This window comes from Cyclopterus lumpus, chromosome 22, assembly GCF_009769545.1.
Source record: "Cyclopterus lumpus isolate fCycLum1 chromosome 22, fCycLum1.pri, whole genome shotgun sequence".
Taxonomy (NCBI): Eukaryota; Metazoa; Chordata; class Actinopteri; order Perciformes; family Cyclopteridae; genus Cyclopterus; species Cyclopterus lumpus.
Genome location: NC_046987.1, coordinates 13,628,206 through 13,646,745, shown reverse-complemented (window position 1 = coordinate 13,646,745; position 18,540 = coordinate 13,628,206). Strand labels below are relative to the sequence as shown.

Below are 18,540 nucleotides of genomic sequence, written 5' to 3'. Positions count from 1 at the left end.
CGTGATAATGTTGTGCACACTTGTACAAATGGACATTTTGTGGAGCTGGATTGTGCAATATGTTACGCCGACTGAGCAAGGCCTGTCCAAAAAAACTAAACAGCATTACTTTGTGAAACAAGCATGGGTAAAGAAACCACATCTTCTGGAATTAAACTGGAATAAAACTGAACAAATGGACCCTTTGTAAATACATGTTGACAGTTGCTCTTCTCCCGACTATTTCTGGCACCCTGAGAGCATTTCCTCCTCCTCCTACCCTCTATACCTTCCAAGTTCTCCATCTCTCCCTCCATCAGTTTTCCCTACAGCCGTCATTCCTTCCAGCCTCATTTGTTCACCATCCGGATGTGACTTTTGTTCTGATCCTCCAAACCAGAGCCAGGATGATGAAATTCCAACCTGTCACTTACATAACCGGTCACTTCACTAACAGTCAGGATAATAATGCCACGACTTGTTCCGCTTTGCCAACCGAGTACACACAATTCTCCATTAGGCCTGCCTAAAAGCATGACTTTTTACGACGTGACATTTCCACAGTTTTAATGACATTTATATGTTGTGACTTTTTGTATGATGTACTATACCATGACATTTTTAAATCTTTTTTTTAGAACATGCTATGCGATTTACCTTTTTCAGGATTTCTTACAACATAGTATACTTTTTAATGACTTTATACTGACTTTTTTCAAACTTGTTATGCTATTCCATACTTTGTTAATGAAATTCTATATTTTTAAATACATTTTATGACATACTAAATTATCACTTTTTTCATATTATACAAGGACACTATTATTCCTTTTTTATACTTTGTGACATGTCATACTGTGACTAAGGATTTCTATTGCATTCTATTGACTGACTATTTAAAAATTGTTTAATGACTAACTATTTTTTATTTATATAACATACAGTACTTTCTTATTTTTGTTTACGACATGCTATATATATATTTATGTATGGCCCTTTTTATGCATGAGTGTCTGTAATCTATTTAAATATAATATAATAGAGGATGTTCTAACTTACTAATACCCTAGATATTCAGATCTGCCGATCTAAAACCCATCTACATCGGTAATGCTTTTCATTTAGTGAGCAAACACATCGACTTAATGCATCTCCACAAATCCTGGCTTACATTAATGGTTACTTGGAAGTGGGATATATTTCCAGTAATGCTGCCTTTTTGCATTTGAACACAGGCTTATCCAACCTCCACTTAATCAGCTGAGAAGAGGCTCTGATGGACAAGCAAATTACTTTATGTGCCTGTGTTTTTTCACAGTGTTGGTATTTTCACAGCTTGTTAACCTTCAATGCAACAAAGGATGCAGGTGATGATTTAGGATTTTCTCTTCAGTCAGACAACATTTTATACATTTTTTCCATTTATTATAAGGATTCAGCAAATATCTTACAAAACCTGATAATATTCCAAATTAAATATATGATGTATTATTTACTAGTCTTGTACATTGTAGCTCTGTGTGTTAAGTAATTTATAGTGTCAAGAATTAGCATTAGACACAAGAACATTCATTCTTTCGCGGTGCAGAAGAAAGCAAAAGCCTTTTAAGAAGCAGTGATAGTACATCAGGGTTTGGAGACAACTAGCTTCCAATACAGTTGATTTTCAATTAAATTTGGAAAGTGGATTTTCTTTCCTGTAAGTCTCATAACAATAAATCCCTCAAACGTTTGAAATTAAGGCTTTGTAGTTTTACAAATTGACTCCAAACCTGCCGTTACTGTTATGCATATAACAGTTGCACACAAGTAAAATGTTACCAAACATTCATAACATAGAATATATAGCTAATCAACGTTAACATCCCCCGAGTGTGAATAAAGGTATGAAAATGTGCTGTACTTTTTCCACCGCAACATAAATACATGATATATCCTACATCACATTAACAAAAACAATATTAAAAGAGTCAAAGGATTAATAAAACTGTTATTGGTCCTGCGCTTGGCCAGCATTTGGGTCAGTAAAGGGCTGAGTGTGCTGTAATTGTAGTTGGTCGTAGTTTCCAGTTCTCCAAACAGTTATTTGTTTGGGCTTAATGGTTAAACCCTTTGTATCAAAAAGTCACCTGACTTTAAAAGTACAAGGGCCTGAAAAAAATACAAGAGGATTTCTTGCCAACCACATGTTCAAACTAGATAGATGCGATTATTCTGTGTTATGGGAAAATAAATACTAGTTACATTCATTCTGCAAGTGGGCCCAGAGATCTTTGGGAAACATGGTCTTTGTCATTCACAGAAAAACACAAAAGGTGCAGTTGCACAACAGTGCACAGATAATGATGTTTAGCTCTATGATGGTCATGAGTTCAGCTGTTTACCCTTGCCTTCATAATCAGTATTATCACCAAATGACCACTGCCATGCACCAACACTGAATAAGGCATATGAAAAGAAATATATAGGCCAGCTGTATATTCAGTTTTAACTGTAACTACAATACATTGTGGGTCCTACTAGACCCTTTCTTCTGCTTGGCGGAATATTGTTTGGTATGGACGTGCACAAAGACGGCAAACAGTACTTCCCATGGCCATGTGGCATAAAGTGAGTCAACATTCAATGATAAGGTCATCATGGCATGGTCATCAGAAATCTGAAAGCTGAGAACGTCAACAGTGACACAAATAATCTGTAACATTTTCTTCGCTCAAATTGGTGGCCTACTCCGACAATTTAGTCCTGCACTTCTATACAGGGACATATTAAATGTGGGATCCAGAAAAGCTGGACACTACATTTACTCCAACACCACTGCAAACCTCAGTGCATTCGAAAGGATCCACTGATTTCAAACCCCTCATGCTTAGTTTGTACTGCAGGATTTCTGTGAAAAATCAAGATCAAACCAAAGCTAACATAACCCTGATGACATCTCTATGACAGCAGGGGCTTTGTGGTCCCCTCATGAGGACATTTTACAGCAGGTCAGGACTCCATGACGAGTAAAGATTAAATTGGTAGAGTGCCCCTTTGTGCTCCCAATGAACAGACAGACGGATGATTTAAGCCCTTATAGTTCAAATTTAACAAAAGCCATCCACTCTGTTTTACTAGCATCCACCTACATTTTTAAACCACACATCATGTTTTTATCCTCACTTTGTCTGCAGGGTCCTCGATACAGGCAGCCTGGTCTCAGATCAGTACATCAGTGCCCATTTTGTAATGCGTCTCAAAGGATGCAGTAACATGTCCCAATCATGTGAATCTTTGCGATTAGGGAGCACTTACAATTTGGAATATCGAAGTGCACATGGTGACTTTATACTACCCAGAGCTAGTATGCAGTCAAACCACGTGCCTCTCTTTTAAAGAGCTTTGCCTTTTTTCGTCTGTGAAATCATTTATGATAGGGGAGCAAAAAAAGCCTCAGCAAGGCCTCTGCAATTGCAAAAATCCCTGTTCATCCTTTTAGAAAGTAGAACACATAGATGGATAATAACATGCACTCATGTATGTGCTTTTTCAACCCCAACGAATGTTGCATCCATATTGAACACTTTCCTCTCTGCCATAACCTTCGGATGCCAAAAATAGATATCCCTGGTGTATTGGCTGTGCTTTCTACACACACATGTACAGCTGAAGCAAGGGGTTGGTGGAGTAGCTGAATACAAAAGAGACTGAGTCATTGCTAATCCAAAGACAAGAGAAATGGGAGGGAGGAGAAGAATTAGGCCGAAAAAATTAATGTGATCTATAAGTCGAAATCAGGTCACTCACTGCATATGGGACAAAGACACTGCTGTACATGTGAAGGAACACAACATAACATATTGATCTACCAAATTAACAAAACAAATCGTTTGGCTTTGACATTCAAACCCTGAATGAACACATTTTGTTTAACTTCCATCCATCCATTTTCAATACCGCTAATCCTCATTAGGGTCGCGGGGCGCTGGAGCCTATCCCAGCTGACATAGGGCGAAGGCAGGGGACACCCTGGACAGGCCGCCAGTCCATCGAGGGCAATTTTGTTTAACTTAATTATTATAATATCAGAGATCTAAATATCTTGCAATAACAGACAACACCAAGACACAATCAGCAACAAGTGATGGCATGCATGCATGGCTTCACTTTAAGTGCCACCCCTTATCATCAAAAATGTAACAGGTTCAACAACAGCTTTTATCAATCATATTCTTACTATAAAGCCAGTTCTAAATTGTAAATAAATGCAGCAGAAATATTAGTTCCTACATCCTTGATGGGACCTCTACATCGGTCTAGTATTGTCGTTACAGTGCTCTGCTGGATACATTCTGTCGCTTTGTGAAATCAGACATAGGATGAGTGGTTGCTAGGTGACTAAAAAGAGGCCACAGGTGGAATCGTCCCAGCTTAAAATCGTCTCCTGCTCTCTTTTCCTCGAATATGCTGCCAAAAACAAGGGGTGTGGTCATGGAGGAAGGTCCCAGTGAAGCAGAGGCACGTTTTCTGTGCAGGTCTCACAATTTGTGCATTTTCTCTTTTCCAGACTCCTCTCCATTTCACACCTATTTACTGCCTACATGGTTTTATGTAACAGTGCAGCAATTCCATCATAGCTTCACCGACTCTTTCACCACCCTTCACTTCTCATGTTGGGGAGACAGATTGTTTAGTGTTTTCTTATATCTCTTTTCCTTTCCCTCTTACCCCCTCTTCCTTCTCTAACAATTCCTAATAACAATAATAATGTAATCCTTATTGGCTTTTCATTCATTGCTGTAAAAGTTACTAGACAAACAACGCTCTTTACCTCAACGACCACATCCCCTGAAAAAAGACTTATCTGATGATATATCGATACACAATCTCAGCTATGAAAGTCTAACAACACACCAAACTGCAAGCAGCAAAGTAACTGAGAAAGGAGAAAGCTCCTTACTAGCATTTATGATTATTCTAGGCACTCTAAAACCTGGAGGACCAGCCTCAGGATGCAAGAGCAGAGAGGTGGAAACTAGAGAGCAGCCATGTCAATGAGTAATAGCTAAAGTTTGGAGATCTATCCTCCGGTTTATGTAAAGCAATGGTGGAAAAGCAGTCTCATTGTCCTATTTGAGCTTCACAGGCCAGGGGAGGCACGTGCGGAGTCCCAGCATGGAGGAGAAGACGATGGCGGGTCGATGTTTCTTGAACTTCAAGCCTTTCTTCAGTCGTTGGTTGTTCTCTACCACGTACAGCTCCCCCTGTTGGGCTGCGCTAGATATCCGCGACACCACCTCCCCGTGAACCACCAACTCTTCCTCAGAGCGCACAAACACCTGCCTGAGCTCCTCCAGCCGCCGCTCCATCTCTCTGATGACGCGTTGACGCTCCTCAACCTCCAGGAGACGCCGCCGAGCTGCCTCAAACTCCATGCTAGAGCTAGGGGTTACGAGCTTGGAGGAGGGGGCTGTGGCAGAGGTGGATGGCGGTCCAGAACTGGTTAGCAGAGCTCCTGTCACCCTCCGGAAGTCTCCCATGGAAATGGAGCGCCTGGTGGCTGGAGAGGCCAGTGACAGGAGAGCAGAGGCAGATGTAGAAGGTGGCATTGCTAATAGAGGAGGAGGGGGAGAAGATGATGATGATGAGGGAGAAGGTGAATCCGGTGGGAGGATATCAGGATGCGGGTCCTTGTTTTGAATGGCTGCTGCTTTGTCCTCATCATGGGGGTCTGTGTGTCTTTGTCGTCCCTTCATGGTCACCGTTTATCTCTTCTTGTGCTGCTGCTGTCCTTGTTGTTGTTGTTGTTGTTTCCCCCCGGTCCTCCTGTGCCAGAGTGTAGCGCAGCTGAGCAGACAGTGCAGAGATGTGCAGTGATCCAGCCTACTTACTGCTCCATTCATTAATAAGAGATCTGAGCCGTGCTAGTGTCGTCTCTGCATCTGAGTGGTTGTGCTGGGGAGGAGCCTCCTGGCAGCTCATTGGTTGCTGAACTCATGAGCATGTCAGCTGATGATTGGGTAGCCGACCTGTGTGCTGCTGATGCTGGCAAGCCGTCGTGTCCTCTGTTCTGCTTTGTCGTCGTCGTCATCTGGAGCTCTGCTCAGTCAAGCGTCAGAGTGAGTCAAGACATGGCGTTCTCTCTCCTCTTTGCCGATTGGCTCATTCTGTCCTCTCAACCGCTCCGTTGTCATTCTTCCTACCAGCTGGTCTCTTCATATCCCTTTTTCTCCCCTTCTCTTGCTCGGATGGTTGCCCCTAGCAACATTGTGGCAAAAGCTGGAGGGAGGGATGATGCTCCAATTTCTCCCTCCCCTTTATCACCTTGGTGCTCAGCGTTATCACCCTTTCCCGGTACTCATTCTCTCCCCCATTCCCTCCCCCTTCTGACCCATTTGGCAGCTCACAGCCTTCCTGCAAACTATATCCTCCTCTTTAAATCTCATATAAGTAACACTGGTTCACAAAAACATGTAACAAAATAAATAAGCAGAAAAGAACACACACGCACTTTTAGATTTTCTAGTAGCAAAAACGCAGTTGTCATTTATGCACATACTTTAGTACTCAAATGGGAAGCAATGAAGGCTCATTGTTGCTAAGAAACTGTTTACTCCATATCTGGTGGTTTAAGAGTAAAAAAGATTGTCTATAAAACGTTCTAAATTTGATTTGTTAAGTCAAAATCATACAACACACACAATGCGCTTAGCTGTGGTAATGACAAACCATATCAGGCTCACAAAAACATTCTTTAACTAAATTATGTCATTAGTAGCCCTCTGTGTGCTTGTCATTCTGAATTGTGCTCTTAAATACAGTCATGAAGTGAATATCCAATGACGTAACACGTTTGTAAAGGTACTTAAGTTAAATGTGAACTGAAAAAGCGATCTCAGGAGTCCCTTTTTTCAAAGCATTTAACCAAAATTAAAGCCATTGTGATGCGTGTAATCCAAACACCGTGGCTGTGTCTCTGGTACCCGTCCTGTGGACAATTGAAGGTGAACAAGTACATCTGTCTTTGGTTGTTCAATCAAATGCAGCAACATGAAAAACTGAAACCTGAACTCATGTTTCAAACCTGATTGTTTCAGCAGAAATGACAGTTTCCATTCAAACAAATCTGATAGTAGTTACATCATCATGGTATGATACCTTGCTTTTTCCTTCTTCCTTTGCCTCTGCTTACTATAATATGTTCCACTCCATTAGCAGCTAAGATACCCTTTCCGTCTAGACAAATATTGACTGGTTCTGCGGCGGCATTGCAGAAGTAATATGATAAGAGTATGAAGTAAGACACAAGATAGGTTGACTCAAATACATCACACACACACACACACACACACACACACACACACACACACACACACACACACACACACACACACACACACACACACACACACCAGGGCAACACTCACACGTAATGTTTTAAATAACTGCTTTCAGCAAGTGTGAATCAAAACAAAGAAGCTTTTAGCGGGGGCCGAGCATGGTCTCTGCACTCACACACATGCATATTTGAGTGTTCACTTTTAGCTTTTATCCAAGGATTGACATCGCATTAGCAGTAGCACTGACGGCGCTCCCCCCACTTTTAGCTCTCCTGATCTACTGGTCTCCAGAGAGAAGGGAGAGAAATGCACAGACGTACAAAGACAGAGACACAAAAGCAGGAACAACTGGGAAGGTGTTGTCCATTTGCATGTGGTATGACAGGAAACCTGTTTGAAAGTTTATGAAGCAGCTTTTGCATAGTATGTAACAATGAACATGAAATAAATGTTTCTTAACCGGTAATCCTCCTTAGTATTCACTAAAATTGTATGATGGGTAACTAGGTTTCCTTCAATGTGTTGCACGATTTCCCTTAAATGCAATACACATGCCTCTTGAGTAAGTAAAGATTGTTGGGATCAAGACAAGATGCTTTAGTGGAGTTGTTTTTTTAGCATGATGCCCATTTTTGGAAGATTGTAGTGGTTGCGCAACATTCCGCAGTTAAAACCACTCACTCTTAACTAATCCCACATGGTGCATGCAAAGCTGCACACACAGATTGCCATCATCACTGGCAAACATCTGGAGCAGCAGGACTTGGCCTCCCATTCAACAGAAATATGCTAACCCAACAACTATTTTACACACACACGCACACACACACACACACACACACACACACACACACACACACACACCTAATCTTTCCAAAATACATTTATCTCTAACTCCATTTCCATCTATTCCTCTCTCTTCATAGCTAAAATTGGGATGAAAGCCTGCTCTCAATCTCTTTTACCCCACACTCTGTTCCAGATTACGTTAATCTGTGTGGTGTGTGTGTGTATTTGATGTACACGTGGAGGAGTGAAAACATCTGTGAGCCTTTGTCTTGTCTGCTTTTGTTTAAAATGTCTTTGGTTCAGTGTCAGGGTTTCCCTCAGCTATTTGTCTTAAGCATCAGAACTGCATGCTAGCAGGGTTGCAATTTGGAAGTAGTTATAATATATAAAAGATAACATCATCAGGTTTGAGTTCACTGAATAAAGTCTGACCTGCAGAGTTGAGGATGGGGAAACAGCTACAGCTCGCATATTTCAGTCTGTGAAATCGATTTCTTACCTATTAAAAATAAATATGATTTTATTGAGGGTCAGCATTACAGGGATTTAATTTAGTCACACAAGTAATAAATGGCACTAACAGGATAACCTAATGACCCATACTGTCATATCAAATTTAAGAAATATATGCATAACTGAATTTGAATAAATACAAATGGATAATAAAAATACAAAAAAAAAAAAAAGATTGACATTTTTGAATTCCATTGGATATTTATGTTTTCACCTCCTTTATTGGGACTGTGTAGCAGAAGGGCTCTTGATGAATGCAGTGTAACTTTCACAGCTGGTGCAGCTATTATCATATATACGTTGCATGCATCAGGTCATACTACATGCATCTAACCAGATGAGATGTGTTAGCATAGTTTCCTCACACACTGAAGTTGTGCAGCTTATGTAGAAAAGCTAGCATTGTGTTTTTGTGCAGGGCTAGAAGGAATCATGGGTGACCACAAAAACACATTACTCCTGGAGACATGGTTTTTGTGCATGCCTTTGTAAGTTAACAGAACCACAGTGGATGCTACAAGCACAACTATAGCTCACATCAACCAGAAAAGCACAAACATGACTTTGTATTAAAAATATTCAGCCCTGGAAGTCTCCTATTACAGCTCAGATCAGACAACGATTTGCATCCTTTGGCATCTCCTGCACCACCAAAAACACAAAAGTCAGCCTCCATTTCAGCAGCGCAGCATCAGCTGTAAACTGGACAGACCCTAAACTAAATCTGCACTACTTTCTTCTCTTTCGGGACAGGAGACCGTTATTGGTGATGCAGCTAGGTTTCCTCTGTTCTGAAATCCATTTCAGTAGCCTTATGCAGGCTGAGCCAGTTGGTGTGTGTGTGTGTGTGTGTGTGTGTGTGTGTGTGTGTGTGTGTGTGTGTGTGTGTGTGTGTGTGTGTGTGTGTGTGTGTGTGTGTGTGTGTGTGTGTGTGTGTGTGTGTGTGTGTGTGTAAAAGCGTACAAGGGACTATGAATGTGCGTCAGTAGATCATTTAAGACTACATTTATCTTGGACATGATCGCCTACAGTTCATCTTCATCACATACATCTCGTCATTCAAATAGAGACGAGTGGGGGGAATGTTATGTAAGGGAGTGCTGCCGTGCATACAGAGGCAGGACTACGAGGTAATCCTACGAGTTGATACTGTAAAGCAGATATTGCTGCAATAGTTCATGGTGTTAGTGTTTGAATGCTGTGTGGAAGAGAGCAGGAGGAGGAGATGGAACAACGTGACAATTACAAGGCTCCATGCAAGAAGAGACAGATGGAGAGGCGTCGAGTCATTAATTTACAGAGATTATAAACTGCCTCCATTGTGTGTATAAACATAAGTCAATTCACATTTAACATAACACATTGTGCAATAGCAAATTAACTACCATTTCAAGATGAATTTTAAGCATTTTAGATCAGTAAAACTGTGGTTATAGAGGGTAAAGAAGACTCAACGTTAACATTCATGGTCAGTGCCGAGTGCTTTGACAGAAGAGCATTTAACTAGTTAGCCAAGAGTCATTTAACTTTTGCATAAAAACAAGCTGGCACTTTATCTCCCTCCAGTGGCCAGCTGTGGAAACACGCCATGCTGTGGGCCCTCGATAAGGCAGGAGCTGAGAGGTATGCTATAGGGATGCACTGAGCCAACACGTTCTCTCCACATAATATATCTCAAGTTAGAGTGTATCAGCACATAGCAAGTATCAGTCTGGTACCAGTGCTCTCCTCTCTCTCACGGCTTGATTTGGCTATTTTTCATGTAATGTATGATAAGTCAAGGATTGCAGTGGCACTAAACTCGGCTTACATACCTGAGGGAATAGGTGCAGACAGGTGAGAGTGATAGAGCTGACGAGATGGGTGTGACTAACAGGTGTACAGAAGAGGCTGACGAGATGGGTGTGACTAACAGGTGTACAGAAGAGGCTGACGAGGTGGGTGTGACCAACAGGTGCACTGAATGAGCTGATTTAGTGTGTGAGAGACAGAGTGGCAGGACAGTAGCCTACACACGTGGCCAGTAAAGCCACATCTGATTCATGGGACAATTCTAAATGTGAAAATGTTTTCACCTGAAAAGTAATTTTTCACTTTTTTAGTTATGACAAAAATCAGAGGCGAGGCATTTCTAGGCATAAGAAAAAATTATGGGGCACAACTAATTGAACCAGATACAAAACCATGTGTCACATTTCCGGCACCATTTTACATACCTGTTCTTCTCCTTGTTGTTATCGTGCTGCTCAAATTCCATTTGCAGGTCTGTACAGTCAATTTGGGGAGCCATGTTAGTGCTTCTGAGTGCGTCCTGCATCTTTCATGTTTGGTCATCCTTTTAGACAGAATTGAGATATTTGTTCCCCCTGGAGAACTGCTCCACATTAAATGTGATATTATGATTCGTTATTTTACCAGCAGTTGGGTTTCTAACAACATCCAGCGGCTGGCGGGCACCCAGGTAAACAATCTCATTATGTTGTTTTAAGTAGTGGACTTTTCAATTTGTGATGTAGAGGATAGTCCACCTGGTGGCCACAGTTTAAATACCAACATCTGATGAAATGAGAACAACAGGACGTGGCAAATATCCAGAAAACGACAACATTAGGTCTAATAGACAGAACCAATCAAACTGCAGCTGGTCAGCAGGAAATCAGTCGCACGTGGTAACAGATTTGTGACGTCCCTTTTCATTGCTACAGGCTTTGGCCATACTCGAGGAATGAAGCTCATGTTTTAGGGTAGATTAAAATAACCATTTTAAACCCAGTGTAACAACTGACCTTCAATTGTTTAATAATCATAACTGCAGAAACTAGTCTTTAAGTCATGCATCAAACCATAATCATTCATTTCTAAATTAGGCAGGATCAATAAAACCACACTTTCTCTTCTCCGGTTGCCAGCAGGCTGGAGCTTTGACTGGCTAATGGTCAGGTCATGTCAGTAAGTCTAACGCTATGAAAGTGCAACACAAAATCACTTTAAGGCAGCGCTAAAACCGATTACGCAAGACAGTTTGTTGTAGCAACTGAATTTTTAATAGTTGTAAGATATAAAAATCTTCATCTTTATCATACAATAACATCTTAACATAAATTTAGTCAAAAGGAGGGATACGTTTGCCACAAAACAAGAATAGAACCTTTTGAGGTAAGACAGCTGGTTCATAGATTATTTAGCCACACAGGTCTTCCCCTGACCACATTTACAGGCTGTTTGGTTTGTCCATCATCTGCGATCTATGCAAGACATTCTGCCTCACCTGTAGGCCCAGGCACTGAGCTGAAAGCAGGACCTATCATGTGAAGTTACTTACAATGAGACACATTACTCTCATTTAGGATGTCTCAAATTGAGGGTCAATAAAATGAAACATGTTATATAAATCAACATAATTCAAATATAATGCATGAAAGAGTTAAACACAAGACTGCTGAAGTTCTGTGTGCAGCAACCAGTGATTTGACTGTTTTTAAGAGTAAGTAGAGAGGCTGTGCTGGAGTGCTCAAATATAGACGGTCTTTCACATCCCAAAACAGAAGGAGAGACCTGTACGGCTTTAAGTCCACGGACTGTGATGTGCCCATCATGTCTTTCTCTATTTTAATAACCACTTTCTTTGGACAAAAAGAACAAAACAATCAACAACGAAAGCAGCCAATACAGGAAACGCCATTCAATATGCATTACCCAAGAAACACAGAGAAGAAAAGAGGAAAATAAAGCAAATATAGAATGTTAACATGCCATATTATTCCTTGGGCAAGTTTTCTTTCACAGAAAGCCACCTATTTTATTAATTTTGTAGTCATAAAAATAATAGACATCTCAAATGGTTGGCAACAGGTTGACCAAGCAGAGAAAAGGGAGCAGAGAGAAACAAGGAAGCCACATGACATCATCACGTCACCGGACCATGCACATTACCCTGCAGGATCCTGTAAGACAGCACACACACACACACACCGACTGCAAGTCATGCAATTGACACACACACACACACACACACACACACACACACACACACACACACACACACACACACACACACACACACACACACACACACACACACACACACACACACACACACACACACACACACACACACACACACACACACACACACACACACACACACACACACACACACACACACACACACACACACACACACACACACACACACACACACACACACACACACACACACACACACACACACACACACACACACACACACACACACACACACACACACACACACACGCACACACTCTCTCTCTGTAAAACAATATAGAAGCATTGATTGACATTAACCAAAACATCAGCATTTGACATTTCCCAGAATCCACGTATCCCAGCTGTACCAAAGCCAAAGAGGCATTTATGGCAGAAATGTTTAATATTCATGTTAATAGTGCTCTTTCCAAAACATTTAACAGCAGTTGGACAGTACTGGGGTTTAGTGCTGTCGGCACAGGTTGATTTGGCAGCACACCCGCTAATATAAAGCTCATCAACTTTACAAAAAGAACAGGAAGACAGACAACGAAACAGGCTGACAGACAGGCGTGCAGCAAGCTGGATGACGACCAATCACAGCAATGATGAGAGAATCATCGTCACGATTGAAAGATTATGGCTGCATCGACTCTGTGGCAAGTCATTCACACAGACACATACGCACAGTGCCAATACATTTGCCAAAAAACCTGCAGCCATTTATTTATTTTTTGCCCTCATTGCCCCCATCTATCTTCATGATATTTTGCTAGTCCAAGGAGACTGGCTTACAGCAGCTGATGAGCCCAAAAGAGGATGATCGCCATAGCAGGACAACTGATTTCACAAGATGGGGGCAGGACCACAGTCGGTGTTCCTTGGCTGGTAGAGGCGGGTGGATACTTGAGACCCCGTGCAAGCCGACTGGGTGGTTGGTTTTGTTCATTTTCCTGTGAGCCGATTGGTGCTTTTGAGTCTTTACAGGGAGGTGGAAGGAAGCTTCTTGACGCGCCTCTGAGCTAGGAAGGAGCTCTCGATGGGCTTGAGCTCTGGAGTTGGTTGGGAGTTCTTCAGGGCAGAGTAGGTGGCTGCCATCGCACCCTGTACACAAACAGCAGCATGGTGATTGCAGCTCAAAAGACCAACTACCTAAATTGTGGGCATAAAAAAAGAAAGCCATTCAGTGGTAATTAGAGACATTTTAAGATCTGTCACCTTGACCAGTTTGGGGTCCTGGTGTGGGAGCTGGCTGTTGGGTAGCTTGTCTCTCTGGGCAATCCAGGGATGTTTGAGGACCTGCTTAGCAGTCAGTCTCTGATGGGGGTCCACATGAAGCATCTTGGAAACAAGGTCCTAGAGGGAGCACACATTAAATATGAAATTGTGACAAAAAGTAGACTGGAGTTATCTCTGAAGAACACGAGCAAAGGAGGGAGATTTGTAGTTCTACCTTGGCAGCCTCGGACACAGTGTCCCAGTTGGCTCCGGTCAGACTGAAGTGACCGTTGCCTATCCTGTTCAAGATCTCATTTGGGGTGTCCTCAGGTCCGTTGGCAAATGGAGTAAAACTGGTGCAAGAAAAGGAGGCGGATGACAAAGTGAGTTTCAAGAATAGTGAGAAACAAATCTGTTCAAGCAAAAGGTGTTGCTATTCACCCAGCCAGCATGGTGTACAGTAAGACTCCCAGACTCCAGATGTCACATCCTTCATCATAGCCCTGACGCTTCAACACCTAGAATGACATTTCATTTCACACCGTAAAGCTTCAATTCAACATCATTTGAGGCGCGAGACTGAACAAAGACTCTGCTAACCTCAGGAGCTACAAAGTTAGCGGTGTAGCACGGGGTCATCAGCAGGCCGTTGTTGGCACGCAGTTGCTTAGCGAAGCCGAAGTCACAGATCCTGATCGACTCTGGATTCCCCGACTCGTCAACATAGAGGATGTTGCTGGGCTTCAGGTCTCTGTGCACCACCTAGAGCAAAACAGGAGGGAGTGATGAAGACGAGACAGATAACAGACACAACAAAGTAAAGCAACAGAAAAGCGAATACGGTATGATAAGATATTAATAAGGCTCATTTAGTCGTGATTTGACTGATTCTAACAGATATAATTATATATCACAATGTAGTATTTCTAGTTGTCCTCACCCCCTGTGAGTGCAGGTACTCTGCAGTCTTGGTGATGGTGTGAAGCACAGCGCTGGCCTCTCTCTCCGAGAAGAATTTCTGTTTCAGGATCCGATCCAGCAGCTCTCCTCCACGCATGAGCTCCGTCACCATGAACACCTGCTTCCCATTGTCATACACCTGAGACAGAGCGACACACATTATCTCAACACTCACGGTGATTAACGCTCACAGCATTAATAGTGTGATATGAGTGCATGCTTATATACTCACATCCTTCAGTGTTATGATGTTTGGGTGCTGTCCATATCTAAGAAGAATCTCAATCTCTTCAGAGGGGTCCGTACTGGTCTTGTCAATCATCTGTCATCACAATATATGAATGATATTGCAGTTATACATATTAAGATACAGCCGTGACTGTTGTGCATTTTAACAGGATTATTTTTCCTAATGTGCGTGTCTGTCCGTGCCTTGACAGCGTATTCTGTGTCGGTGGCTTTGTGGATACATCGTTTACAGACAGAGAAGGAGCCCATGCCGATGTCTTCCTTCAATATGTAGCCGTCGCTGAACAGCAAATTCTTCCCGTGTAATTGCTGCAGAGGAAGAAGAGCGTGGTAAGTAAAGGTGTGTAGGACCGACAGAGCTGGTGAGGGAGAAAAATTTCGGCAGTTTCTAGCCCAAAAAGTTGTTTCTAGCCCAAAAAAACCAACATATTTGTCGCTGGTTGAAATACTGTCTCTCTTCGTCTAGCACACGTCTAGCACACGTCTAGCCATTTTACTCCCTTCTTCTCCCTGTGTGCCTCACACACACCTGGCACAGTTGTATCGTTTCCCCTCTTTCTTTAGATAGCTGTAGTTTGTGTATTCAGTGATGAACTGAACTTTAACTAGTCTTGAACTGGATCTCATTTGAGTCAGTTTAAATTAAGAAAAACATAGTGAAGCAAATACTGACCTGGACCACTGGGTGCGGCGGGGGCTTGACTGATTCCACTGAACCTTCCTCCTCCAACAGAGTCGATGCAATGAAGCTGAAGCCTCTGAAGAGCTGGTGAGCTCCGGCACTGGGGGGCACACCAGGGGAGTCTAGAAGATAATGAGGAAGTCTAGTATTGTAAAAAAGGGAGGTATATGTCTAGGAAGTGATGTTATCAAATATGCCATTGCAATAATCCACACTTTAAAGCTTTTTTTTGGTGATATTGGCTTTTATTGTTGGTTTGATGACAATTTTGTCACTTAACATATAAAAAACGTCCACTGCTGAGACAGGAAACATACCCTACTGTCAGGTAGGTAATATACATGGAGTTAATAGTTAATAGCTAGCATTTAGCTTTGACTTCTGACCTTTTGGGGTGCGGGAGGTGAACTCGGAGTCAAAGTAGAAGGTGTCGTCCGGACGCGCCACCGCCGGTTTGAATGGAGGTTTTAATTCTCTTCTGAAGAGTTTCTAAAAGGAATAAAATGATTTTTAATCACACAATCGTAGTGGAAGATTTCCATCCTACAAAGATTGATTAATATTCTAAATGAATGTATTTTATACTGTGCATATTAGGGAACATATCCTTGACGTCACTCACATTCCAGTCTATGGTGGAGAAGAAACCATGCCGTTTGATCTCCTCAGCACCATCAGCACAAGATCCTGTAAAGAAAACTCTCTAAATCTCAACCAATAACAAACTTATGAGCTAAAGTGCAAAGGTTGACATTTGTGAGAGGCGTTTTATGAGTTGATACTAACCCAGTCTGTTGGAAGGGTTCCTCTTGAACAAAGCCCTGAGCAGAGACTGAGCCTCTGCACTCAGGAACTGAGGCATTCCCAGACGTGCCCTGCGGGGAGAGACGGCAGGCACCACACATTATTTCACCGCATATCAAGAGAAACATTTCCATTAGCAACAGTGTGTGACTTCTGTGTTGGATTGGTCTTCCACCTTCGAGTAAACTCACTTCAGAATCAGGCTCATAGTTTCTTTGCGGTCCTTCCCTTGAAATGGCAACGATCCGGTCAGCATCTCAAACTGGGACACAGAACATGCAACAGTTATCTACATACACATGTTAAAGTGCTAAGTATAATATAGAAACTAAATTATTGACGTTATTCTTAGTAACATGTTCCTGCTTACCATTAGTACTCCAAATGACCACCAGTCGGCGCTGTGGTCGTGTCCCTGCCTGTTCACAACCTCTGGTGCCATGTACTCCACAGTACCACAGAAGGAATAGGCTTTCTTCTCATGATCAATGGCTTCTTTACACAAGCCAAAATCTGTCAAACACACCACAAGACAAAGTCAGCACATCACTACACAGCATTAAAGTGTCGTCTGTCGCCTATATAAATATTTTTAAAGTGTCTATATATTGATATTAATAAAATATAATAAACACTTTCTTTATCCCTCAGTAAAACTTGTTGTAATTGCCTCTCTGTAATCTTATGGCAACGCTTGGTTCAATGGTGGCACGACCCGGGAGTAAATAAAAGGCGGTGATTATGGATGACGATAGAGGTATATAGAGAAGATAAAAATGTAATAATTAACTTGGGGGACAAGTGCAGGGCCATATGCAGTTATTTGGAGTCAGGATGATAAGGCTGTCACCCTACTGTGATTAATGAAGGTCAACAAGGTAAAGGAGAGGTGTGTGTGTGTGTGTGTGTGTGTGTGTGTGTGTGTGTGTGTGTGTGTGTGTGTGTGTGTGTGTGTGTGTGTGTGTGTCCCCGACAGTGACTGAGTGTGAAGGAAGGAGCAGGAGAATCACCTGTTAGTTTGATATGTCCCTCCTCATCCAGGAGAATGCTAAAAAGAAAAAATAGTAAAATGTTCAATAATGTGAACAATCAGTCATCTCACACTGCTAATTCTGCTAGTGATATAATAATAACGTGACTTTTGATCAGTAGCAGCACTGTAGAGCATATGCACACCACAAGCATTGGGGAGGAGGGGAGTGCAGAGGAATGCAGATCTAAAATTGGTGGCAGTAATGTACCATCAAAAGTAACCATGCCTCAATAAAATGGAGAAGATGAGGACCGCAAGCTGATAAAAACAATGCAGGGTTCACAATTAAAAAAGGCTTTAAATGTTTAATGGAGGCAGGTTTGCATTCATAATGTTTGTTTGGCTTCAGGGACATAAACAAAACATTTTGATGAGGCATGATATCTATACATAGTTGAAGTGTTAATTGAAAACTCCACTGGCTGCCTTTAAAGTCCAATAATGAAGAATGCCTCCTAATACTATATCACATGTTGTTTTAATTCCAAACACTGAATAGAACCCCCTTTGCTGTTCTTTCAGTTTATTGGCTATTGCATGAATTATTACATTACTCCAAATAAAAGCCGCTTTAGAGAGAGCACTGCAGAATGAAGGTGTTAGTGTACTTTGACAGTTGAGGATTCATGAGATGAGATTTTACTCTACAAATGTTCTTACTGATGGCCAGTGAAGACAAATAATGTTTAAGTGAGAGGGTCAGTGATGACAGGACATATATCCAGATGGTTTGGGATCCAATAGGCATGGTTCATCAAATATGCATTTGTCAATATTGTGCACATGCGTTTCTGTCTGTTCAGAATGTCCATCTCCTCTTACTTTTCAGGTTTGAGGTCCCTGTAAATGATGCCCAGGCTGTGGAGGTGGTCCAGCCCTAATGCCAGCTCTGCTAGATAAAACTTGACATCCTCCTCTGTGAACATCACCTGAGACACAGAGACAGGGTGAATGAATAAATGAGAGAGAGTGAGACAATGTGA

At 41.9% G+C, this 18,540-nt stretch overlaps 1 protein-coding gene across 6 annotated transcripts in view; it reads right to left on the bottom strand.

Moving 5' to 3' along the window:
* Window positions 1-12,995: 12,995 nt before the first annotated feature.
* Window positions 12,996-18,540, bottom strand: part of rps6ka1 (ribosomal protein S6 kinase a, polypeptide 1) — a 43,566-nt gene continuing 38,021 nt past the window's right edge. For all 6 annotated transcript variants that reach the window (XM_034562920.1, XM_034562921.1, XM_034562923.1 and 3 more), the window contains 16 exons: window positions 18,380-18,486; window positions 17,535-17,572; window positions 16,895-17,037; window positions 16,716-16,786; window positions 16,507-16,595; window positions 16,343-16,407; window positions 16,107-16,209; window positions 15,712-15,842; window positions 15,222-15,347; window positions 15,022-15,111; window positions 14,770-14,928; window positions 14,430-14,591; window positions 14,271-14,347; window positions 14,065-14,182; window positions 13,830-13,967; window positions 12,996-13,715 (listed from right to left, as the gene is read on the bottom strand). In XM_034562920.1, coding sequence (XP_034418811.1) covers window positions 13,593-13,715; window positions 13,830-13,967; window positions 14,065-14,182; window positions 14,271-14,347; window positions 14,430-14,591; window positions 14,770-14,928; window positions 15,022-15,111; window positions 15,222-15,347; window positions 15,712-15,842; window positions 16,107-16,209; window positions 16,343-16,407; window positions 16,507-16,595; window positions 16,716-16,786; window positions 16,895-17,037; window positions 17,535-17,572; window positions 18,380-18,486 — 1,740 coding nt within the window. In that variant the 3' untranslated portion in view covers window positions 12,996-13,592. The remainder of the gene's footprint in view (window positions 13,716-13,829; window positions 13,968-14,064; window positions 14,183-14,270; window positions 14,348-14,429; window positions 14,592-14,769; window positions 14,929-15,021; window positions 15,112-15,221; window positions 15,348-15,711; window positions 15,843-16,106; window positions 16,210-16,342; window positions 16,408-16,506; window positions 16,596-16,715; window positions 16,787-16,894; window positions 17,038-17,534; window positions 17,573-18,379; window positions 18,487-18,540) is intronic.